The sequence below is a fragment of the Archocentrus centrarchus genome, chromosome 8 (assembly GCF_007364275.1).
Source record: "Archocentrus centrarchus isolate MPI-CPG fArcCen1 chromosome 8, fArcCen1, whole genome shotgun sequence".
NCBI classification, from domain to species: Eukaryota; Metazoa; Chordata; class Actinopteri; order Cichliformes; family Cichlidae; genus Archocentrus; species Archocentrus centrarchus.
In genome coordinates, this window is record NC_044353.1 from 29,457 (window position 1) to 55,864 (window position 26,408).

At 43.1% G+C, this 26,408-nt stretch overlaps 1 protein-coding gene across 1 annotated transcript in view; it reads left to right on the forward strand.

Moving 5' to 3' along the window:
- Positions 1–26,408, forward strand: part of LOC115784903 (cell death activator CIDE-A-like) — a 58,172-nt gene that overhangs the window by 26,089 nt on the left and 5,675 nt on the right. The window contains exons 3-4 of the mRNA XM_030736308.1: positions 7,373–7,525; positions 8,027–8,199. Of these exons, the coding sequence (XP_030592168.1) occupies positions 7,373–7,525; positions 8,027–8,199 (326 nt within the window). The remainder of the gene's footprint in view (positions 1–7,372; positions 7,526–8,026; positions 8,200–26,408) is intronic.

Genomic DNA, 26,408 nt, shown 5'->3' on the forward strand with positions numbered 1-26,408 from the left:
TTGATATTATCTGTAGTGAGTGGACGATGGTTCACGATTGACATGGCCTCATAAAGGAAAGTTCTCCAAGAGGTGTCATCCAATCTTCCTGTGGCTTGTGGTAGGACAGAACTCATAACATTCCTAACTGTCCGGATTTGGCGTTCCCAAACACCTCCCCTGTGACTAGCTTCAGGAACGTTCATTCGGAAATCGCACTGGTTTCTGGCTAGATAGGTAGAAATTCTCTCCTTATCTAACTCTGGTAGGCCCCTTTCAAACTCGTTCTCAGCTCCAACGAAGTGTGTGCCTTGGTCAGAACGAATCTGTCTCACTGCACCTCTGATTGCAATGAAGCATCTCAATGCATTTATAAATGCATCAGTGGTGAGATCCTCCAACATCTCAATGTGTATAGCTCTCGAGCTTAGACATGTCAACAATAGGCCATACCTCTTACATTCCTTTCGACCTTGCTTTGTATAGAAGGGTCCAAAAACCTCAAGTCCGGTGTAAGAGAAAGGGGGTGAGAGATCTACCCTATCCAATGGCAAATCAGCCATGCGCTGTTCCCCAGTTGGTCCACACACCTTTCTACAAGTGACACACCCTTTAATATGCTTGGCTACTACTTTACTGGCACCTATTATCCAATAACCATTGGCCCTGAGCTCATTCAGAGTTTGGCCTCGGCCTTGATGTTGTGCTTTCTTGTGACAGTGGTCAAGGATGAGTTTTGTGATGATCCCTTCCTTTGGGAGGATTATTGATGTCTTAGTTCCAATGATGCTGAGGATTTCCTCAACCGTCCTCCAACTCTAAGCAGGTCCTTCATAAGGATAGGATCGAGTTGGTACATTTTATGAGTTTTTGATAGTTTAGCTGAATTTTGACTAAACCATTTAAGCTCTTCCTTAAAGGCTTCCTTCTGTGCTGCTTGGATGAGTGCAAAAGCAGCCATTTGTCTCTCCTCTACACTAATGAGCTCTGACTTGTCTCTCTTTGCAAGTCTTTTAATCCTTGCTACGACCTTGAGGGCTGTATTCCAATCAGAAAATCTTGAAAATCTCTCAAGAAAGCTGTCTTGCTCAAGGGCATCTGTTTTAAGGACCTTTACTTCTGGATCATCAACGAGAAGCTCTGGGGAATGTTGATTTGTGGTGATTTCCCTTTCCCATAGGAATTGAGGTCCAGTGAACAATTTGAGTGTATCAGATCGGCCACCATGACACCCCTAGACGCGTGATCTGCTGGATTTTGATCAGTTTCCACATGAAACCATTGTTTTGGATCAGTAATATCTCTTATTTTCTGCACTCGATTAGCAACGAATACATGAAAGCGGCGAGCCTCATTTTTTATGTACCCAAGCGTCACCTGAGAATCTGTCCAGAAAAACTCCACATCAACCTTTAGCTCTAACTCTGTTCTGAGGAAGTTACTTACCCCAGCAGAAACAGAGGCTGCTGTGAGCTCAAGGCGTGGGATAGTGACTATTCTTGTGGGAGCCACTCTGGCTTTACCCATAACTAGCGCACAGTGCACTTGTTCATCAGTAACAATCCTGATATATGAACATTGTCCGTAGCCACTGGTGCTAGCGTCAGAGAAATGATGCAGTTCAATTTTCCTGACTTCGCAGATGTTCTCAGTATTGAGGCATCTTAGTATCTGAATTTTTCAGATACCAAGATTTTCCCACTCACGGAGCCAAGCCTCCCATTTTGTCTTCAATGTGGGGGGAATAGATTCGTCCCATCCTGCTCCACGTTTGCACATTTCCTGGAGTATTTGCTTCCCAGTTAGAGTGTAGGGTGAAATAAATCCTAATGGGTTGTATACACTTGCTACTGTTACCAGAATTCCTCGATGTGTAGCTGGTTTTTCTTTGAGGGCTACACTGAATGAGAACATGTCAGCCTCAATGTTCCATTTTACTCCCAATACACTTTGCATTGGAATTTCAGAGTAGTTCAAGTTGACGTCCTTTACATTGCTGTCTCGTTCCATTTCTGGAATAACACTCAAAACCTCCTTACTGTTGCACACAAATTTGTGCAAGCGTAGTCTCCCCTTAGCACATACCTTTTGAGCTTCACAGACCAGCTGTTTTGCCTTGTCGACTGAATCAATGCTGGTTAGTCCATCATCCACATAGAAATTTTTGTGAATGAAGCTGGCTGCCAAAGGGTAGTTCTTCTCATGTTCACTTGCAAGATATTTCATGCCATAGTTAGCACATCCTGGTGATGATGCTGCTCCAAAAATGTGCACTCGCATGCGATATTTCCTTGGGCTCACTATCAGTATTCCCATCTTTCCACCACAGGAATCTTAGGAAATCCCGATCTTTTGGGCTGACATGGAAACGGTGAAACATTTTCTCCACATCGCATGTTATTGCAATCTGATGCTCTCGAAACTTGCATAATACTCCTGCCAGAGTATTGGTCAAGTCTGGGCCTGTAAGTAGGTGGTCATTTAAAGAGATGCCTTCATGTTTAGCAGAGCAGTCAAAAACAACTCTAATTTTGTCAGGCTTCCTTGGATGGTACACACTGTGGTGCGGAATGTACCATGTGTCACCATCCTTTGGTGGGCCATCTGCTTCTTCTGCATAACCATCTTTAAAAGCATTCTCCATAAACTTTATGTAATCCTCCTTGTACTTGGGATTCTTGTCCATTTTCCTTTTCAAATGTTTTTGGCGAACTTTTGCGACCTGCTTATTATTTGGAAGCTGTGGACGTTCTCTGAAAGGTAGGGGCATTTTCAAATGACCTTTCTCATTGTAGTGAATGTCATCCTTCAGTATCTCCAGAAACTGAATGTCCTCTTGAGATATGTTCCTTTCTTTAGGATTTGTGTCCAGAAAGTCAGTTTCAAGTGCTTTAATCACAGAAGCAGGTGTGATTGATGGCAGTTCTTTCACCATGATGCGATTGCAGATCCCTGTTACCTCCCTTGAGCTTGTCCAGGGCTTAGAAGATCCCACGATACTCCAGCCTAAGTCTGTTTTGATTGCGTAGGGATCATAATCATTCCCTGGTATGACCTCTCTTGGTTTTAAAGCTCTTGCACAGTCGTAACCAATGAGGAGTGCTACAGGACAGTCCAAGAGATCTGGTATCTCATTTGCAATACTGAGTAGGTGAGGCCACTTATTTGCCATCTCTCATGTTGGAATATTGTTTTTCTCCAAAGGAATGTATTCTCGAGTGTATGTAGGTGGCAACTCAATATATTCTTATGAGTGGTACCCTCTTACTCTCAGTCCATTCACCCTTTGACTAGACATGATTGAACTTCTATCAGTCATTGTTGTCAGTTCTGTAATTGCTTGCAATTTTTCACACGTCTTGATCAATAAAAGTGTTACTGCTTTGGGTGTCTAGCAAGGCATAAACCAACATCTCTAGTCTCTTCGATGTTACACATGAAAGCCACACTGGTACAGTCATTGAAATGCAATCACTGTTGCCCATTCTCACACTACATGAGAGAGTGGCTGCATTTTTCTCTTGTGTCACTTCAGATTTGTCTCCTCCTGAACAATCTTCATGGAGAAGAGAAGGGTGGTTTCGCCTGCACACGTTACATGTTACTCTTTGTTGACAGTTTTTGGAAATGTGACCTACTCTAAGGCAAGCAAAGCACATGTTGTTGTCCTTAATGAACTGTTTCTTTTCTTCAAGAGGCTTTGCTATAAACTTATCACATTTATAGATGAAATTTTGCTGCTTACAGCAGATGCATTCAATTTGCCTTTTGCTCTGAGTTGAAGAAAGATTGGGTTTGGAATTCCTGTTGCTCTGCCTCGTAGTTGTGGCCTTTGGATTTTTAGATACATTCGCTGATGTTGCCAGGACATTAGCTTTCGTACGTCTTTGTTCCTTTACGGGCCTTTCAAATGTGTTCTTTAAGGCAAACAGAGAAGAAACGGGATTGCATGCTATGCGTGCCTCATCCGCCACAAAGTCTGCAAACTCTGCAAAACCTGGATATTCCTTTCCTTTATCCACCATTTTAGTGACATGACGGTTCCAGCGTGTTGTTGCCCAGTCAGGAAGTTTCAGTAGTATCTTCTGATTTTCCTCACAATCATCCAAATCCTTTAGACCTTGCACATGTGGCTTAGCATTTTTACTGGAAATGAGGAAATCACTGAACTGTCTTAACTTAAGTGACTCCTTTGGCCCAATCCTTGGCCAACTGCTTAGTTTTCCCCGAAAGGCTCTCTGAACCACAAATGGGTGGCCATAGAGCTTGTTCAGTGCATCCCAAGCCTGTTTGTAGGCTTCTTCATCACTTCTGTAGAATGTTCCTTCTAACACACTAAGTGTTTCTCCACTTGTGTATTTTTTCAGATAGAACAGCTTATGAGCTGAATCTGAGCAACTAGTTTCAATTAGAGCCTTAAAGCAAGTGCTCCACTCCACGAATTTCAGTGGAGTAGAGCACTCCACTGAAATTCAAACGGCTCAGGTACTGGAAGTCTAGTCATGGCAAAGGACTCCTTTAATGCTTGAACAAGAGAGAACTCAGATTCCTTTGGCACTGGTTTAACATCGCACTGAGGGACTAGAACACCTTGTAAGAGCTGGATGGGTTTACCTTCAGAGTGAGGAGGTGCTATCCTCTGGGCTACTTGGGTGCATGGAAGACTGCTTTGCTGTTTGGGAAGCTGACTGACAGACAAAGTACTCTTTACTTCACTATTTCCTATTTCAGCGTTTAATTTGGATTCCTCTTTAGCATACGCATTTATTCTGCCTCCATGACCTCAAGATCTCTTTGATTTTCCAACATTTTTAATCTCTCTTGTTGAGCTAGTATCTTCTTTCTCTGGACTGATATTTCCATTTCCCTGCTTATTTCAGCTCGTTTAGATGCCAGTTGTGCAGCTGCCTCTGCCTTTCTCGCAGATACATGACTTCCTTGCTGACTATGACAGTGTTTTTTTTTTTTTTTGTTTTGTTTTTTTTTATTATGACAGTGTTGGCTACTTCTTTCAGCTCTAGATACAGTTGAGCCATAGATTGATTTTGCATCTTCTCTTTGAAGCAAGAGAAGGAGTGACTCTTTCACAGCTGCTGCATCAAACTCCTTGTCAACATCTGCATAACGTCTTTTCAAAAGTAGAATCATCTCAGTAGTAACTGAAGTGCAGCTGTCCATCTTTTTTCTCATATCTTGAGATGGTGTAGTCAGTGCACGTAAAGTCTCATAATCCTGCTGCAAGTCTGACTCACATTTTCTCACTGACTTGATCATTTCAGTTAACTCTGACTTTGAGCATTCTTCTTTGAGTTTCGACCTGGTGAGTTGAATCTCTGCCTTAAAGTTTATATACATTGACATAAACTTCCTTTCTTTGCTTGTTATCGCCATCTGCTTAAACTCATGCATCTTTTCTGTTGGTTCTTTTTGACGCTCTGAGCGTCTCACCTCTGTCTCAGCTTGAGATGGTGGTTGAGGCAGCCCTATGTTATGTATTTCAAGGTCTGCTTGAATTTCACCTATGCGAATCTCTACTTCTTGTCTTTCTGCTTCCTCCAGTTCAGTTTCTAATTTCCTTTCTAACTGTGCCTTTTCATCTTTTAGAGCTACTAGTATTTCCTCCAAAACACGAGTTTCTGATGCACTCTGCTCCATTGCAACAGTGATTTAAACCAACACCTAACCAGAGTATGCTATTTCAAATGTCAAATATTAACACACACAGTAACAACCTTCAATGAATTTCCAACAGCTGTAAAGCACAATATTAGCTTTGCCCCTTTTTCCCAAAACTCAAAAGAGTCTGACCTGATGGGTGCTGTGATTCAATGCAAACTGCACTGTTCCAAATGTTGCCTTGGTCCCCTTTAGTTACCCGGCGTGGACCACTGCAGTTCAGATGTCCAGATGATGTGGAAACAGGTAAGCTGAAGAACCATGAGCTGCCTTCCTCAAAGCGTGGCGTGCAGGACTCCAACTGCTCACTCGATAACAGGCGACGTTTTTCACTATAATGGCTCCCAAAGGGTTTTTGTTTGGTGCAGAATAAAGCCACGCTCCAACTGATGTTAACCAGCTTTTATTTTCTTCTTTGCCAGTAACACCGTGAAAAACTACATTGAATGCACAATATAAACATATGTTAATTAACTTACATTTACAACCAAAATAAAACTTACATCCAAAGTAAATACATAAACATACCGTGTGCGCCTTCTGCCCAAACATTTAGGAGAGTTATTGTCCATCTCGTCCATTCTTTTCCTTTTCAAGCTTAAATCCACACTAACATTTTCTGGGTGTTGTCGGTAGCCTCCGATAGTGTGCATCAATCAGTCATGCGCTCGCTGCATGAGCGCCTATTGATGCAATGCAAAACTCCACCAATAGATGTCAGTAATACAACACAAGGTAAATTTAATTTTCAGTATTTACAAAGAAAATGACATTAAATATGAACAAATAAACACCTTCTCTCTGCGACAGCTACAAGCAGTTTCAAATTTCCATGAATGTCGCCTGCTCTGGCCCCTGGAAGACATTTGACTATGGTCGCCGGTGTCTCTAGCTTCACGATTCTCAGAACAGAGTCACCAATAACCAGAGTTTGTTCCTCGGCGGGTGTGTCATCAGGTGGAGAAAAACGGTTAGAGACGTGAACAGGTTGGTGGTGTAACCGGGGCTTCTGCTTAGGACTACGCTTCCTCCTCACAGTCACCCAGCCGGCCTGTTTTCCCTGCTGTTCGGGATCTGCTCGAGGGGGGAGGGCGCTAACGAGCTAAGCTACCATGGTCCGCACTGACTACAGGGGCTTGGCTAGATGTAGGATTTTCCAGGGTGCAGGTGTCTCCAATTCAGAAAGCCTGGCCTCCAGAGCTACAAACAGACTACATTTATTACAAGTACCGTTACTGCTAAAGGAGGCCGAGGAGTAACTAAACATGTGACACAAAGTAGGAAAGTGCAGGAGGGACAGGAGAAGAAGCCATGCTGCTAGAGAGTCAGCTAAGAGCTAAGCTACTAGCTGCGCTAAGCTAGCGAATTTCTAAAAACAAATAAAGTGAGTAATGTGAATACAGGTGATTCAGCAAAGAGTGTGCTCTAGATAAAATAGGTGAAGATTACACTGAAATATGTCGTTCTCCAGATAGATTGAGTTACACAGATTTAACAGCTAACAGACAGCAAAACAACACTGTGCTCCGAAACAGGAACAGGAAGTGATACATACCGCAGTGAGAGCCAACACCAAGTGACCAACCCACATTGGCTTCATCTTTTATGGCTGGCACTCATAGACTGACAATTTTCTCAGTCTGTTAACAGATATTATCAGATTTGGACCTCTTTGGATACATTATTGTTTGTTCTGTGTTCCTGTTTTGTGTCCCAGGCAGCAAGGGTGTTCATGTTGTCCTGCCAATTCCTGATTCTAGTCCTAGAGGAGGATGGGACTGTGGTGGACTCAGAGGAGTTCTTCCATTCACTGCCCAACAACACATTACTGATGGTGCTGGAGAATGGAGACATGTGGACAAAGGGCAAGGTGAGAGCCAACGGATGAGAGCAGAGAGTATGTTCATCACTGCAGCTGAGTTTCCGTGTGCATTAATGGAGTGAGATGTCAATCTTCACTGAGCCCAGGAGGGAAGTATACATGCTGCAGCAGCATGAAGAACATACAGGAAACAGACAGGAAGGGGATAAGGAACTAATTGAGCACATTTTTCTCTAATCAGGGATTTATTCTGACAGATATCTGTGTAAAAATACAGTATTTATGTGCAAAATTAGCTTGAGTCAAAGTTTTTAGTTGCCCAAAAAGGTTTTTTTTTTTTTTTTTTTTAATAATAAAAAAGCCTTTTAACCAAATCAAAATTTTCTGAGTGGCTATGTAGACAGAGCCAAAGATGTTCTTTTCTCCAGTTATTCCAGCAGATGGCAGCACCTTAAAATGTCTAAGTGTTTGATGATGGTTGGAGGAGGCCTTCAGAGCTTCAGGTGCAGAGGCTGTGGATCAGATATTACAACATGTTGGATGTTTCAGATTATTCCATGCTTTCGTCAACCAAAGAGGAACAGGATCGCCAAACTGACCTTTGACCTCTACAAGCTGCAGCCTAAAGACTTGCTGTGCTGCTTCACCATAAGGGGTACTCTGTATGAGACATACACACTCTCCTATGACTTCAGATTCACCAGGATCAAACATCTCCTTGAGTAAGTTGAGCTGCGTAAGTATGAAAACATCTCAGCAGCTTTATGCAAAGTCTGACAGCATGAATCATGATTTTTGTCTCTTTTCTAATATGAATACACAGGTTGTGCTTTGGCTCACAGATTTATGCACAGGCTGAGGAGACTGTGAATCATTAGGTGGACAAATTTCAACTGTGACCTGAAAATCGTTCCCACTCCACCATTATGGAGAACCTTTCAATTCCTCAGCTGTCCTAAAAGTTGACAGGAAAAATGTTAAGCATTGACAGACCCCCTTCTAAACCATTATGATCACTGGATCATAGTTAGTTTCAGGAACCTTTGCTTGAGTAACAGTGGAGGCCTGTTGTGGAGTGGGAGTCTTTTGCACAGCGGCTGCAGATAAATTAATATGAAGCTTTGGCAGAAATTTTGCTAGTGGGTTCTCCTGGTTCTCTTTTCAACATTCCTGGTAGTTAGAGTCAGACTAATAACACTCAAACACAAACACAGAAGTGCACAAAAAAATGCAGACACATGTATGGAAATAAAGAGTGAGAAAAAGCACCAAAAAGACTTGAAAGATTCAAGTTACTGTCAAAGTCATCACATAATTTACAGTATGTTACAGTGGCAGTAACATTCAGGCAGAATATTTGCAGCCTGAAGGGTCCCTGGAGCCTTTAAAAATGATCTTATTTGCCAAATCATTTTTAAAGTTTTAGTTTCTTCTTATTTTGCAGATTTTCAAATAGAGATCTATTGATATGAGACCGTACTCAGGCATTAAAGTGGGCCAGAACAATCCAGAGTGGCCCTCTGTTTTGTTGACAACCATAAGTGAAAACAATGGCCTCTAATAAATATATAAATCATCATTTACATTTAACACCTCAGTTTGGGATGATTAAGGCATAAGTGTGTTATACTAGCTTCATTTTTAAGAAAATTAATCAGAAAGAAAGACTTAAATTACCAGTTTTTGAAAGAAAAAGGATCCTGAAACCACAACCTAGAAAATTTAAAACACCTTTAAGACATTTGTCTTTTCTTTGGATTTACAATTTTTAGTTCTGTTCATGTTAAAACATAACAATTTATATATTTTTATTATATTTAACCAATTATAATTGTATTCCAATAATATATGTTTCCAGTGGTTTTGATATGAATTTCAACATTTTTCAAGCTGTTCTGTTTTTTGTTTTTTTTCCCTTAAAAATTGTCTATAAAAATGTTTGTCCAAAAGAAAAGCAACAATAAGTTACAGGACTTGTAATTGATTTGTCTCTCAGTCACACACCAACTCAGACACAGACATAGACACACGCGCGCGCGCGCGCACACACACACACACACACACACACACAACACACACACACACACCACCACACACTCCATATGCTAAAACTTTGCAACTGCTGTTTTCCTTTTTCTCTTTTTCTCTCTCCAAGACACACACAAACACAGATACTGACACACTCAATAATGCTCAGAGTCACGCGCACACTCACACCAATTCCCAGACACACACACACACACACACATGCACACATGCACGCACAGATACACACACACACACACACACATGCACGCACAGATACACACAGTAACAGACACTTGTTTCCTTTCCTGTGTGATCCAGTTTTGGAATTTTTACCAGATTCCTGACCTTCAGATGTATAAATCAAGAAAATGATTTATCTTTACCTAATAAGTGAGCGAGGGACACCTTCCTTGTTTATGTTTGCTATAACCTTAATATTTGTTCTCTGGACTTTATACACCTTTAATTTTGTTTTACCAGTTTCTTTGAGTGTTTAAGCCTCTTTTCATTCAGTTCAGAATCAGCCCACACTGAATTAGAGGTACCAGCAGCCTAACACTCAAGGGCACCACTTAATCCACCACTCAACTTAAAGCATTCAAAGGCCTCAATCATTCATACTTTTACTTGCAACTTTTACTAGTTTCTAACAATTTCATGCCAATTTGTTAGTCTCTAGTTTGTTCATTCAACACTTTTAACAAATTTTCCCTGCCAGCGTATACCATGAGAGATAATCCAGACAGTTAGTAATTTTCAATTCTTATTTTATCTCAAGGAGACTACCTTAGTCTATGCAACAGGAATATCATCAATTTAATGTCTCTAGCAGTTATAAGCCACCACTTTAAGGGCCAACGTATACGTCTAATCACATATAAGCCTCTGACAAAGGCCGACATAAACATCAACAATACTCACTACCCCAGGCAACTCATTTTGTCATCTCTCATGGTATAAAGAATCAGAATCAGAATCAGAATCAGAATCTTTATTGTCATTGTACACAGAAGTTGCACAACGAAATTTAAAATGCATTCCTTTCTAGGTGCCTCAGACAATAAATAATAAAATAATAAAAAAAAAAAAAAAAAAAAAAAAAAAAAAGCCAATTCTCACATAACAATTCCTCATGTTGTGGATTTTATGAGTTATTTCTAATTCAAAGAATTTGCCACACACACTTCTTAGTTTTAACAAGTACATTTATCCATCAGTCTAATGCTGAAGGGCAGTTTAATGCTTCCAGTACCTCTCAAAGCTCTTTATCACTTAAATAAACTCTTATCACTTCTCATACTTTGTTTCTTTTAACCACTATTTTTAATTCTTAATATCTACCCTTCTTCTGATGCTTCAATATTTCCAAGCATCCAACAGTTTATTTAACAGATTCTCTAAAATTTATTCTCTCATAACCTTACCTCCCCCTCACTCACAGAAAAATTTTTAACACCCAATTCAGCAGACTTCGGTTATGAAAACAACAGGCTTCTGCTTACCCATTTTGCTGAGGCCTCACTGTGAGTGTTTGAGGAGTTAATTATTACCTACCATAGAACAAGTCCGCCTGACCTTATCTTTACATTTTTACATGCTGCAATGCAAATTTTTGGAGTAATTCTACTTGCTATACATCAATATAATCTATATAACCCAATTTTTAATAATATGTATATCATAACACCATAGCAACTAAATAAATCACTAAAAAGTTCAGTAAACCACAAAGAAATTGAGAATTTTTGGGTTTTTTTTTTACACATACAGGGTGTTAGAATAGATAAACATGTAACTGTTTTTCTATGTATCACAATGTGTTCATCATAAACATGCACATGACCATCAGATTGTAAGCACAAAACATACTCACACACACCCGGACCCTCCAGGTGAGGAAAGCAGGTAACGCCTGTTTCCTGAGGACACACACACACACACACACACCCACACCCACATACACATACATGATTACATCATGTGACGTGAGTGATGTTGTTACATGAGCTTTGTGTAAACATATGTGATTTCATCATGTGACGTGAGTGATGTTGTTACATGAGCTTTGTGTAAACATATGTGATTTCATCATGTGACGTGAGTGATGTTGTTACCTGAGCTTTGTGTAAACTCACATGATGCTAAAATAAAAGAGCCAAGCAGGAAGAAGGTTCAGACTCTCCCTCAGACATACACACACGCGTGTTGGCTGACGGAGACTCTCCCTGCAGGTAAAAAGATCAACTACGGGTTTCTGTGTCTTTCTTTATTTAACGGTGGTCCGAACCTAACCTTTTTTGGTCCTTCGAGAGCCGGGCGGGCAGTGAGGAGGTTTTTCCAACGACTACGGAGGGACGCCGGCAGCCTGTCCGGACAGCCAGCTGCCTTAGGGGCGCTGAATAGAAGACCTGGATCGTAAACTTCGATACCAGGCCCGGCTTTACAAGTTTCTCCGCGGTCGCTGGGAACGCTTTCCTCGAGACCCGATCCACCAAGTGAAGACAACAGAAACCAGGTAGGACAAAACGTGGACTACTGAGTCGGACCGGGTCCGATTGCCATTATAACTTTAAGGGAAAGTTGGCTTTTCAGGGAAAACTGTAGTCTACGTCCTCCGAACCGGGTTCGTGAGGTAACCGGCCGGAGCTTTTCAGGGAAAAGCACAAACAAATCGTACACTACTGAGTCGGACCGGGTCCGATTGCCAGGATAACTTTCAGGGAAAGTTGGCTTTTCAGGGAAAACTGTAGTATACGTCCTCCGAACCGGGTTCGTGAGGTAACCGGCCGTTGTAACTTTCAGGGAAAGTTCGCTTTTCAGGGAAAAGCGCCCTCAGAACAGGGTTCACGAGGGGCACCGGCCGAAGTAACTTTCAGGGAAAGTTCGCTTTTCAGGGAAAAGCGCCCTCAGAACAGGGTTCACGAGGGGCACCGGCCGAAGTAACTTTCAGGGAAAGTTAGCTTTTCAGGGAAAAGCAAATAAAGTATTAAACGGTACCGTAGGTGTTCTCGCCGAAAGGAGAAAGTAAATTGGTAACTCCCGCCCAACGGAGAAATTTTAATTTGGCCTTAATTTGGAATTTTGGTGTTCTCACCATAAACAAAGATTTAAAATAGGCGCCATAAATACGCGTATGTGTGTGTGAAAGTGAGTGACAGAGTGAAAGCCGCCATTGAAGTGGAAGCAGCAGCATGACGAAAATCTAACGGTTTTCAACTTCATGGTCTGTTGGAGTACACAGTGAAGGGCGGATTTGGGTTTAGGTCTCAATAAAGACACGTGGTCTGTACGAGACAAAGCACAGGCTGATTGTACGTCAGGAACAATGGGTAAGTCCTCTCGAAATGCGAGGCCGCCGTATTAGAGGGCGATGTAAAATTTATGGAATGGGATAAACAAGGGTCAACTCAATATAAACAAATGGAAGAAAAAATATGGGTTTAAGGGAAACTTGGTAGTGACAGAATGTGAAAACTTAGTAACACAGCTGCAACAAAAAGCAGCATTTTGCAAAAAGGCGCAGTTGGAACTGCAGTGTGCAAAGTTTTGGCTGTTACAGGCTAAACGCCGACAGGAACAGCGGAAGGCAAAAGCCACAGCGTTAAAACCACCCACACACGTGCATGCAGCTGTAATAAAGGCAGATGAGGAAACTCACATTGTATGTAGATCCCAGCAAGACCGTAGTGGGCCTGACCCTGCGGCACCCGGAGCTGCGCCATGTTTAGAGGGGGGGAGGGGCTAACGGGGCAAAACAAGCTGCGCCATGTTTAGAGGGGGGAGGAGCTAACGGGGTAAAACAAGCCGCGCCATGTTTAGAGGGGGGAGGAGCTAGTGGGACAAAACAACATGAGACCCAAGCAAGGGAAGGCTTAACAGCTGTTTCTCCTGCAGCTTTCTCTCCCATTGTGAGCCGCACCAGAAATGGGGAACTTAAAACACTGGCGCACATAGATGTGCATGCCACACCTAAGCCAGCAGGTTATCCCATTTTATCAGAGTACGGGCATGAAAGGGATTGTTTCAATTGTGGAGGGCCCCCACCCGCACTGGAACCAGTGGCACAAATCTTCCCCATGCTCCAAGTCCCGAACCCAAACACAGGGACAGCAAGCGCCCCTCAACCTCCCACTATTTTGGTTTACCGACCTTGGACTGAGACTGAAATGCAAGAGTCCGTTAAAGGCTTAACCCCACACAAAATTGACATAGAACAATGGGTGACAGGAATCTTGTCTCTCTCATTTGATAAATTTCCATAACAATTTTGGTGATTGTTGGTAGGATCCAGTAAGTTCTTCCACAAAGAAGTGACGAGTCACTGGCCAGCTGAAGAAAAAAAAAATGCTTCAGTCCTCCTGCATTTGCAAATTAGGAGGAACTCGAATTTTCACCCTTTGCTGGACAGCTGCCTGGATTCAAGGACCCTGCCTTAGAGGCACGGCCATAACACATATCGAGTGAGAAAGATTCCAAATAATTTAAAATGGGAAAAAGTTTGATTTAAAAGCTAAATCAAAAATTGCATCTGTCACTGTCAGAGACGAATAGACATTGGGAGTCTGCTTAAAAGGGTAACACCCATCAGCGAATGGGTGGCTTTAACCTAAGGTGATTAGGCCTCCTTGAACGTGTCCTTTTTTCTGTTTTCTTACCTGTGAGAGACGTCTCACTGGGGAAAAAATGGAGATGGGAACGCAGGAGTAGAAAATTAATAGTTAAAGAACTCTGCGTAGAGCGCGATCTCAGTGGAGTTTTGAGCGGCAGAACAGCTGATGCCCTAATTAATGGAGTGGGGGTTTTGGGGCCACCTCCATTTGCTGTTACTTGTGATACCTCATCTCTCTATGCCCTTTTTTCAGGCAAATTTATAAGCGCTGAAAATCTCTGACCCAGATCTGGACTCCTGCCCTCCGATCAGACATCGTCTGGACCAGAATGATCGTCGGTGCATCGAGATGACAGATGTTACAACTGCAGCCTGACGGGTCATTGGTGAACTGAATGTCCACAACTGGTGAATGGAACGTGGACTAACCAGACTGTGTCACACTGATCGGAGAGGAGGACTTCAGACAAGTCAGATGAGGGCAAGTTGCTTGATCAGCAGAGAAGGGAAGTGAGATGACACCCACACACACACACACCACTCACTCATTACTGGCATCTAACACACACACACAGCACTAGCACAAACACCTGAACCACAAACGAAGAAGCATATGATGGCCGTTTTAGGCCTGTGTAATTATTGCAGAGCATAAATCCCTTTGCGTGCAAGCAGTATGTGCAGCAGCACTCGCTATGTAGGCTTCCAGAGAACTGGTGCTTTTCCACTCACTTACACTTGAGGTGCTGCTCTTACAGAGTAAAATGACATTCTTATCTCCAGCCAGACACCGGAGCTGCATAGCTCTCCTGTTATCGCAACCACACATAACTATAGAGCGCTGCATCACTCTAAACCCAGCCACTCTGCTACCAACGCCACATGACGGCGACCCTCATGACTGCAAAGTGCTGACGGAACAAAACAGCAAGCCCAGCTTAGACTTGCAAGATGAACCACTGGCGAAAGGCCACGTTGTTTGTGGACGGCTCAAGCGGGAAAAACGATAAAGCAAAACAGAAACGGGCTACGCTATAGTCACCAATACCACCATAATCAAAGCGGAGAAACTGCCCTCACACCTCTCTGCTCAAGCAGCCGAGTTAATCGCATTAACCGAAGCATGCAAGCATCATGCAGGTAAAGAAGTCACGTTTTACACTGACAGCCAGTATGCTGTTTCTGCCGTATGTTCGTTTGCAGCACAGTGGGCGAGAAGGGGAATGCTGACCTCTACAGGGAAGCCAGTAAAACATGCTGAACTGTTTAAAAAAACCTATTAACGGCCATAAAACTACCATCAGCCCTGGCCATTTGTAAATGCGCGGCACACAAAACAGGCACAGACTTGATAGTATTGGGAAACAGCTACGCTGACAAAGCAGCAAAGCTGGCCGCAAGTGGTAAATATGGCACCTCAGCAATTACACGACAATTGTGGAAGGCTTGTGACCCGAAGTGCTCCATGAGATGCAGCAGCAAGCAAAATTGAAGTGGAACAACTTCCTAGGTCACTATTCAAAACAGCAGCCATATTGATACATGCTTTAACACATGTATCAACAGGGGGGGATAGTGAGTAAGACCTATAAGTATTGCTTAGTCGTAAAACCTAGGGGTACAGCTAAAAAAATCACTGTTCTTATCATCCGCAAGAGCGTAGGACTCGTTGAAAGAACGAATGGCACAGTAAAAAATAGACTAAGGAAATGTATGGCAGAAACGGGAAGGCCCTGGGTAGAATACATAGACTTAGTAAAAACATACATGCATGTGACTCCCAACGACACAGGGATAACCCCCTATGAGGCATTGTTCGGCCAACCTTTTAGACTCCTGGTGTGCACAGAAGAACAACAAGCAGAGGAAGAGACAGACTTGAGTGATTGGATGAGAAAGTTGTTCCAAAGCAAAAAGGTTGTTGCCACAAATAAATGGCCAGGAAGGCTTTTCTGCTTCTCAACAGGAACATCCGGTGGCTGTGGGAGACTACGTCCTGGTCAGAGTGATCAAGAAGAAGTGCTGGAACCAACCCCAGTGGGACGGACCCTACAAAGTACCACTGACTACACCAACTGCAGTCAAAATAGCAGAGAGATCCACGTGGATCCACCTCAGCCAGTGCAAAAGGATTGAGCCAACCAACGCTGAGTAGGGGATGGAAGTCGGGGTACAAAGGGGGGGGTGAGCCCTAGGCCACCTTCGTCTCAAACCCGTGAAGAAAACAACTGAATCCCCCACTAAATAGGGATGGCTCGTTCACATGCAATGACCACGTGGAACTGGATCTGCACCCTGGGCGCACTGATGACCATCGCGACTGCAACACAAGAGTTGAGCGCCTTTCATGCAATGGTGATGCAGAACAGAGTGGTTTTGGACTTGCTGGCCGCCCCGCAAGGAGGAGTATACACCCTGCAGCAGTATATGGAACAGCAGACACCTGGAGGGAGTCAGGACTGGCTCTCTTGGCTGACTACTGGAGCTTGGTGGCAAGCCCTGCTGAAAGTCTTAGGGCCACCAGGGGTCAATCTGTTACTGTTTTGTTTATTTTTCAGTTGTATTGTTCCATGTTTAAGGAAAATGATGACAAATGTTTTCCTCTCAGCTTTCTATCAGTGTACCCTTGTGCAGGGTGGGCAGGAGGGTGAAACAGAAGACCAAATATGAAACCCCCATTGAAAATGAGAGACCAAGTGATGGGGGTGGATGTAAACTGGTTTTCAAACTAATGTTTAAAATTTGCAAATGTATGTAGGTGCTTCCCTGAGTGAGACTGACTAGCAGTGGCTGCCGTGAGCGGCGGGGCCGTTGAGGAATTTTCCTGTCTTGAAAGAATAGAAAGTGACTTTGGGTCAAAAGAAGGATAGACAGCCGCATGACAGGTTTTTCACCTCAACCTCATTCAGGATTGTATGTGCTATGTTCATGATAAACAGGGAGGAATTGTTAGAATAGATAAACATGTAACTGTTTTTCTATGTATCACAATGTGTTCATCATAAACATGCACATGACCATCAGATTGTAAGCACAAAACATACTCACACACACCCGGACCCTCCAGGTGAGGAAAGCAGGTAACGCCTGTTTCCTGAGGACACACACACACACACACACCCACACCCACATACACATACATGATTACATCATGTGACGTGAGTGATGTTGTTACCTGAGCTTTGTGTAAACTCACATGATGCTAAAATAAAAGAGCCAAGCAGGAAGAAGGTTCAGACTCTCCCTCAGACATACACACACGCGTGTTGGCTGATGGAGACTCTCCCTGCAGGTAAAAAGATCAACTACGGGTTTCTGTGTCTTTCTTTATTTAACGGTGGTCCGAACCTAACACAGGGGTTGGACAATGAAACTGAAACACCTGGTTTTAGACCACAATAATTTATTAGTATGGTGTAGGGTCTCCTTTTGTGGCCAATACAGCGGCAATTCGTCTTAGGAATGACATATACAAGTCCTGCACAGTGGTCAGAGGAATTTTAAGCCATTCTTCTTGCAGGATAGTTTCCAGGTCACGACGTGATGCTTGTGGAGGAAAACGTTTCCTGACTCGCTCCTCCAAAACACCCCAAAGTGGCTCAATAATATTTAGATCTGGTGACTGTGCAGGCCATGGGAGATGTTCAACTTCACTTTCATGTTCATCAAACCAATCTTTCACCAGTCTTGCTCTGTGTATTGGTGCACTGTCATCCTGATACATGGCACCGCCTTCAGGATACAATGTTTGAACCATTGGATGCACATGGTCCTCCAGAATGGTTCGGTAGTCCTTGGCAGTGATGCGCCCATCTAGCACAAGTATTGGGCCAAGGGAATGCCATGATATGGCAGCCCAAACCATCACTGATCCACCCCCATGCTTCACTCTTGGCATGCAACAGTCTGGGTGGTACGCTTCTTTGGGGCTTCTCCACACCGTAACTCTCCCGGATGTGGAGAAAACAGTAAAGGTGGACTCATCAGAGAACAATACATGTTTCACATTGTCCACAGACCAAGATTTGCGCTCCTTGCACCATTGAAACCGATGTTTGGCATTGGCACGAGTGACCAGAGGTTTGGCTATAGCAGCCCGGCCGTGTATATTGACCCTGTGGAGTTCCCGACGGACAGTTTTGGTGGAAACAGGAGAGTTGAGGTGCACATTTAATTCTGCCGTGATTTGGGCAGCTGTCGTTTTAGGTTTTTTGGATACAATCCGGGTTGGCACCCGAACATCCCTTTCAGACAGCTTCCTCTTGCGTCCACCGTTAATCCTGTTGGATGTGGTTCGTCCTTCTTGGTGGTATGCTGACATTACCCTGGATACCGTGGCTCTTGATGCATCACAAAGACTTGCTGTCATGGTCACAGATGCGCCAGCAAGACGTGCACCAACAATTTGTCCTCTTTTGAACTCTGGTATGTCACCCATAATGTTGTGTGCATTGCAATATTTTGATCACAACTGTGCTCTTACCCTGCTAATTGGACCTTCACACTCTGCTCTTACTGGTGCAATATGCAATTAATGAAGATTGGCCACCAGGCTGGTCCAATTTAGCCATGAAACCTCCCACACTAAAATGACAGATGTTTCAGTTTCATTGTCCAACCCCTGTATTTTTCTTGGATACAGAAATATCAAAGCTATATCCCTCAAAACAGTAAATGAAAAAAGTTGCACAAAAGCCTTTCAAACCACATCAAATTTATTTTGAGTGCATTCATAACTTGGAAATACACTGATTTTTATAAATTATTGCAAAAACAAAAAATTGAATATGCAAAAAGACAGCATGTCCATCAAAAAAAAATATTTACAAAGTGCAATCAAATTTTTAACTGTCCCAGGAACTGATATATAGAAAGGCATTAATATACAGGAAGGCATAGTAAAATTTCACTTCTCAATACCATCCGTGGGGCTGTGATAGGCCTTGTGACAGTTCCTGTCCACAATCACACAAAGAGGGACTTTGCATGCCTCACACATAAAGGGAGTTTTCTTCCCACATAGCTTACACTTCCTGCACCCCGTGTGGCCTTTTCTGGGCCAGATGCCCCTTCAGCAATGGTAAGAGCAAGGTGTTGATAGCTCTCCGGGACCGGTTGTGAGGGGACCCCCACAGAGCTCAGCTGTTAACTGTTCCTGGAAGGCCTGGTGCATCATCAGCTGCTTCTAAATTCAGATCAAACTGAAGTTCTTGTACTCTGCCCCACAAATCTTAGAAACATGGTGTCTAACCAGATACTTACTCTGGATGGCATTACTTTGGCCTCCAGTAACACTGTGAGAAATCTTGGAGTCATTTTTGACCAGGATATGTGCGAAAGGCTGCTGGTCCAGACGGATCAGCTGTGTGGCATGATGGGATACATGTTCAACCTGAGCTTGAAGCTGGGGAAAGTACCACAACTGTGGAAGACCTCCTGTGTGGTACCGGTACCAAAGACCAAACATCCAAAGGATCTTAGCAGCTACAGGCCGGTAGCCCTGACATTGCATCTAATGAAGACCCTCGAGAGGCTGGTCCTCAACCATCTACGCCTCATGGTGTCGTCTTCGTTGGACCCGCTGCAGTTCGCCTACCGGCCTGGCATCGGGGTGGATGACGCCATCATCTACCTCCTGCACCGAGCTCTGACCCACCTGGAGAAGCCTGGAAGCACTGTGAGGATCATGTTCTTTGATTTCTCCAGTGCTTTTAACACCATCCAGCCAGGACTTCTGAGAGACAAGCTGGAACTGTCAGGAGTGGACCACCACATCTCCGAGTGGATACAGGACTACCTCACTGACCGCCCACAGTACGTGAGGACACAGGTCTGTGTCTCTGACAGGCTGGTCTGCAGTACGGGGGCCCCACAGGGAACTGTGCTGGCACCGTTCCTCTTCACCCTCTACACTGCAGACTTCTCCATCAACTCCCCACGCTGCCATCTGCAGAAGTTCTCTGACGACTCTGCCATAGTTGGCCTCATCACAGGTGAGGATGACTCAGAGTACAGACAGTGGACTCAGGACTTTGTGGACTGGTGCCAGCGGAACCACCTCCTGATCAACGCCGCTAAAACCAAGGAGCTGGTGGTGGATTTCCGCAGGCGCAGACCCACCACTCGGACACCGGTGAACATCCAGGGAGTGGACATTGAGATAGTGGACTCTTATAAGTACCTGGGTGTTCACCTAAACAATAAACTGGACTGGACTCATAACACTGATGCGCTCTACAGGAAGGGTCAGAGCAGACTCTACCTGCTGAGAAGGCTGAGGTCTTTTGGAGTGCAGGGGACACTCCTGAAGACCTTCTATGACTCTGTGGTGGCATCAGCCATCTTCTATGCAGCAGTATGTTGGAGCAGCAGCTTGTCTACAGCTGAGAGGAAGAGGATAGACAAGCTCATCAGGAAAGCCAGCTCTGTCCTAGGATGTCCTCTCGACTCAGTGCAGGTGGTGGGAGACAGAAGGACTCTGACCAAAATAACATCACTGATGGACAAGGTCTCCCATCCCATGCATGAAACTGTTGCTGAGCTGGAGAGCTCCTTCAGTGACAGACTGCTGCATCCTAAATGCACAAAGGAGCGTTACCGCAGATCCTTCCTCCCAACAGCTGTAAGACTTTATAACCATCACTGCTCCCAACAAAAACCACAATAACCTACACAATGTGGGATAATATATAATATACTGTAAATAGTCCGGCCTGTTAAGGTTCAACACACAGGCACATCATGTACATTGTATATAGTGTTATTATTATTAGTAGTATTAAGGTTAATATTGTTTGTTGATTTTATATATATTCTTTTCTTAATAGTGTGAATTATTATATCTTTATTTATATTTATAATAACTGCGGCTGCTGTTACACCCAAATTTCCCCTCTGTGGGACAATAAAGGCTGTTTCTTCTTCTTCTTCTTCTTCTTCTTCTTCTTCTATGTCCTTCAATGCACATATTAAACAAATATGTAGGACCGCTTTTTTGCATTTGTGCAATATTTCTAAAATTAGAAACATCCTTTCTTAGAGTGATGCTGAAAAGCTAATCCATGCATTTATTACTTCTAGGGTGGACTATTGTAATTTATTATTATCAGGCTGTCCTAAAGGCTCCCTGAAAAGCCTTCAGCTGATCCAAAATGCTGCAGCTAGAGTACTGACAGGGACTAGAAAGAGAGAGCAGATTTCTCCCATATTGGCTTCTCTTCATTGGCTCCCTGTTAAATCTAGAATAGAATTTAAAATCCTTCTCCTCACATACAAGGTCTTGAATAATCAGGCCCCATCTTATCTCAAAGACCTCATAGTACCATATCACACCAACAGAGCACTTCACTCACAGACTGCTGGCTTACTTGTGGTTCCTAGGATACTTAAGAGTAGAATGGGAGGCAGAGCCTTCAGCTTTCAGGCCCCTCTTCTGTGGAACCAGCTCCCAGCTTGGATTCGGGAGACAGACACCCTCTCTCTTTTTAAGATTAGGCTTAAAACTTTCCTTTTTGATCAAGCTTATAGTTAGGGCTGGATCAGGTGACCCTGAACCATCCCTTAGTTATGCTGCTATAGGCCTAGGCTGCTGGGGGGGTTCCCACAATAGACTGTTTCTTTTCATTCACCTTGTTTACTTTGTTTATACTGCATTTAATCATTAATTGTTATTAATCTCTGGCTCTCTTCCACAGCATGTCTTTTCTCAGCCCAACCGGTAGCAGCAGATGACTGCCCCTCCCTGAGCCTGGTTCTGATGGAGGTTTCTTCCTGTTAAAAGGGGGTTTTTCCTTCCCACTGTCGCCAAGTGCTGCTCATAGGGGTCGTTTTTGACTGTTGGGTTTTCTCTGTATAATTGTAGGGTCTTTACCCACAATACAAAGCGCCTTGAGGCGACTGTTTGTTGTGATTTGGCGCTATATAAATAAAATTGAATTGAATTGAATTGCTGCTCCAGTCTGCCACACAGCTCCTTGTTGAGCAAAAAGCTGTTTGTTACAGCAATGTCAATGAAATGATGCAGCACTGTAATGTACCACTTCCTGCTTTTTCTCCATGATGCATAGGAGCCGATCAGCTGGTCTGAGAGGTCAACTCCACCCATGAAGCGGTTGCAGTCCTTCACAGTGGACCGCAGTGGCACCTCAACTGCTCTGTGTTTTCCATCAACTCTGCATGCTCTCTTCACATTGTCCCCTGAGAAGGCGGTGTGCAGGGTGGAGTACACACTCACCTCCCTCGTGTCCATCCATTTGATGAATATGAGAGGTCCCTCTCTGATTCAATTCAATTCAATTCAATTTATATAGCACCAAATCACAACAAACTGTCGCCTCAAGGCGCTTTGTATTGTGGGTAAAGACCCTACAATAATACAGAGAAAACCCAACAGTCAAAACGACCCCCTATGAGCAGCACTTGGTGACAGTGGAAAGGAAAAACTCCCTTTTAACAGGAAGAAACCTCCAGCAGAACCAGGCTCAGGGAGGGGCAGTCATCTGCCGCTACCGGTTGGGCTGAGAAAAGACATGCTGTGGAAGAGAGCCAGAGATTAATAACAATTAATGATTAAATGCAGAGTGGAGTATAAACAAAGTAAATAAGGTGAATGAGAAACAGTGCATTATGTGAACCCCCCAGCAGACTAGGCCTATAGCAGCATAACTAAGGGATGGTTCAGGGTCACCTGATCCAGCCCTAACTATAAGCTTTATCATAAAGGAAAGTTTTAAGCCTAATCTTAAAAATAGAGAGGGTGTCTGTCTCCCGAATCCAAGCTGGAAGCTGGTTCCACAGAAGAGGCGCCTGAAAGCTGAAGGCTCTGCCTTCCATTCTACTCTTAAGTATCCTAGGAACCACAAGTAAGCCAGCAGTCTGAGAGCGAAGTGCTCTGTTGGGGTGATATGGTACTATGAGGTCTTTGAGATAAGATGGTGCCTGATTATTCAAGACCTTGTATGTGAGGAGAAGGATTTTAAATTCTATTCTAGATTTAACAGGGAGCCAATGAAGAGAAGCCAATATGGGAGAAATCTGCTCTCTCTTTCTAGTCCCTGTCAGTACTCTAGCTGCAGCATTTTGGATCAGCTGAAGGCTTTTCAGGGAGCTTTTAGGACAGCCTGATAATAATGAATTACAATAGTCCAGCATAGAAGTAATAAATGCATGAATTAGCTTTTCAGCATCACTCTGAGAAAGGATGTTTCTAATTTTAGAAATATTGCACAAATGCAAAAAAGCGGTCCTACATATTTGTTTAATATGTGCATTGAAGGACATATCCTGGTCAAAAATGACTCCAAGATTTCTCACAGTGTTACTGGAGGCCAAAGTAATGCCATCCAGAGTAAGTATCTGGTTAGACACCATGTTTCTAAGATTTGTGGGGCCGAGAACAAGAATTTCAGTTTGATCTGAATTTAGAAGCAGGAAATTAGAGGTCATCCAGGCCTTAATATCTTTAAGACATTCCTGCAGTTTAACTAATTGATGTGTGTCATCTGGCTTCATTGATAGGTAAAGCTGAGTATCATCTGCATAACAATGAAAATTGATGCAGTGCTTTCTAATAATACTGCCTAAGGGAAGCATGTATAATGTAAATAAAATTGGTCCTAGCACAGAACCCTGTGGAACTCCATAATTAACCTTAGTGTGTGAAGAAGACTCCCCATTTACATGAACAAATTGGAGTCTATTAGATAAATATGATTCAAACCACTGCAGTGCAGTACCTTTAATACCTATAGCAAGCTCTAATCTCTGTAATAAAATGTTATGGTCAACAGTATCAAAAGCTGCACTGAGGTCCAACAGGACAAGAACAGAGATGAGTCCACTGTCAGAGGCTGTGAGAAGATCATTGGTAACCTTCACTAATGCTGTTTCTGTACTGTGATGAATTCTGAAACCTGACTGAAACTCTTCAAATAAACCGTTCCTCTGCAGATGATCAGTTACCTGTTTTACAGCTACTCTTTCAAGAATCATTGAGAGAAAAGGAAGGTTGGAGATTGGCCTATAATTAGCTAAGACAGCTGGGTCAAGTGATGGCTTTTTAAGTAGAGGTTTAATTACAGCCACCTTGAAGGTCTGTGGTACATAGCCAACTAATAAAGACTGATTGATCATTTTAAGATTGAAGCATCAATAATTGGAAAGACTTCTTTGAACAGTCTAGTAGGAATGGGATCTAATAAACATGTTGCTGGTTTGGAGGAAGTAACTATTGAAGTTAACTCTGAAAGATCAACTGGAGCCAAAGAGTCTAAACAAATACCAGCAGTGCTGAAAGCAGCCGAACATGAAGAATAATCTTTGAGATGGTTATGAATAATTTTTTCTCTAATGTCTAAAATTTTATTTGTAAAGAAATCCATGAAGTCACTACTAGTTAACGTGAAAGGAATACTCGGCTCTACAGAGCTCTGACTCTTTGTCAGCCTGGCTACAGTGCTGAAAACAAACCTGGGGTTGTTCTTATTTTCTTCAATTAATGATGAATAGTAAGATGTCCTAGCTTTACGGAGGGCTTTTTTATAGAGCAATAAACTCTTTTTCCAGGCTAAATGAGCATCTTCTAATTTAGTGAGACGCCATTCCCTCTCCAGCTTTCGGGTTATCTGCTTTAAGCTGTGCGTTTGTGAATTATACCACGGAGTCAGGCATTTCTGATTTGAAGCTTTCCTTTTCAGAGGAGCCACAGTATCCAAAGTTATACGCAGTGAGGATGTAAAACTATTGACGAGATAATCGACCTCACTGGGAGCAGAGTTTAGGTAGCTGCTCTGCACTGTGTTGGCACTGAAGAGCATAACAATGAAGGAATTAGATCCTTAAACTTAGTTACAGCACTTTCAGAAAGACTTCTACTGTAATAAAACCTATTCCCCACTGCTGTGTAATCCATTAAAGTAAATGTAAATGTTACTAAGAAATGATCAGACAGGAGGGGGCTTTCAGGGAATACTGCTAAGTCTTCAGTTTCTATGCCATATGCCAGGACAAGATCCAGAGTATGATTAAAGTGGTGGGTGGGCTCCTTTACATTTTGAGAGAAGCCAATTGAATCTAACAATAGATTAAATGCAGTGTTGAGGCTGTCATTCTCAGCATCTACATGGATGTTAAAATCACCCACTATAATTATTTTATCTGAACTGAGCACTAAATCAGATAAAAAGTCTGAGAAAGCAGACAGAAACTCTGAGTAAGGACCAGGTGGACGATAGATAATAACAAATAAAACAGGTTTTTGATTTTCCCCAATTAGGATGGACAAGACTAAGAGTCAGGCTTTCAAAAGAATGAAAACTTTGTCTGGGTCTGTGATTAATTAATAAGCTGGAATTGAAGATTGCAGCTAATCCTCCTCCTCGACCTGTGCTTCGAGCATTCTGACAGTTACTGTGACTCGGGGGTGTTGATTCATTTAAACTAACATATTCATCCTGCTGTAACCAGGTTTCTGTAAGGCAGAATAAATCAATACGTTGATCAATTATTAAATCATTTACTAATAGGGACTTGGAAGAGAGAGACCTAATGTTTAACAATCCACATTTAATTGTTTTATTTTTTGGTGCAGTTGATGAAGCTGTATTATTTATTGTTTTTGAATTTTTATGCTTAAATAGCTTTTTGCTGATTTTAGCTTTGGTTTTTGGTGGTCTGGGAGCAGCACCGACTCTATGGGGATGGGGTTTTGGGGGGATGGCAGGAGGAGAGAAGCTGCAGAGAGGCGTGTAAGACTGCGACTCTGCTTCCTGGTCTCAACCCTGGGTAGTCAGTTTTTAGGAGGGTTAATAAATTTGGGCAGATTTCTAGAAATGAGAGCTGCTCCATCCAAAGTGGGATGGATGCCGTCTCTCCTAACAAGACCAGGTTTTCCCCAGAAACTTTGCCAGTTATCTATGAAGCCCACGTCATTTTTTGGACACCACTCAGACAGCCAGCGATTCAAGGAGAACATGCGGCTAAACATGTCGCTCCTGGTCTGATTGGGGAGGGGCCCAGAGAAAACTACAGAGTCCGACATCGTTTTTGCAAAGTTACACACCGAGTCAATATTAATTTTAGTGACCTCCGATTGGCGTAACCGGGTGTCATTACTGCCGACGTGAATAACGATCTTACCAAATCTACGATTAGCCTTAGCCAGCAGTTTCAAATTTCCATGAATGTCGCCTGCTCTGGCCCCTGGAAGACATTTGACTATGGTCGCCGGTGTCTCTAGCTTCACGTTTCTCAAAACAGAGTTGCCAATAACCAGAGTTTGTTCCTCGGCGGGTGTGT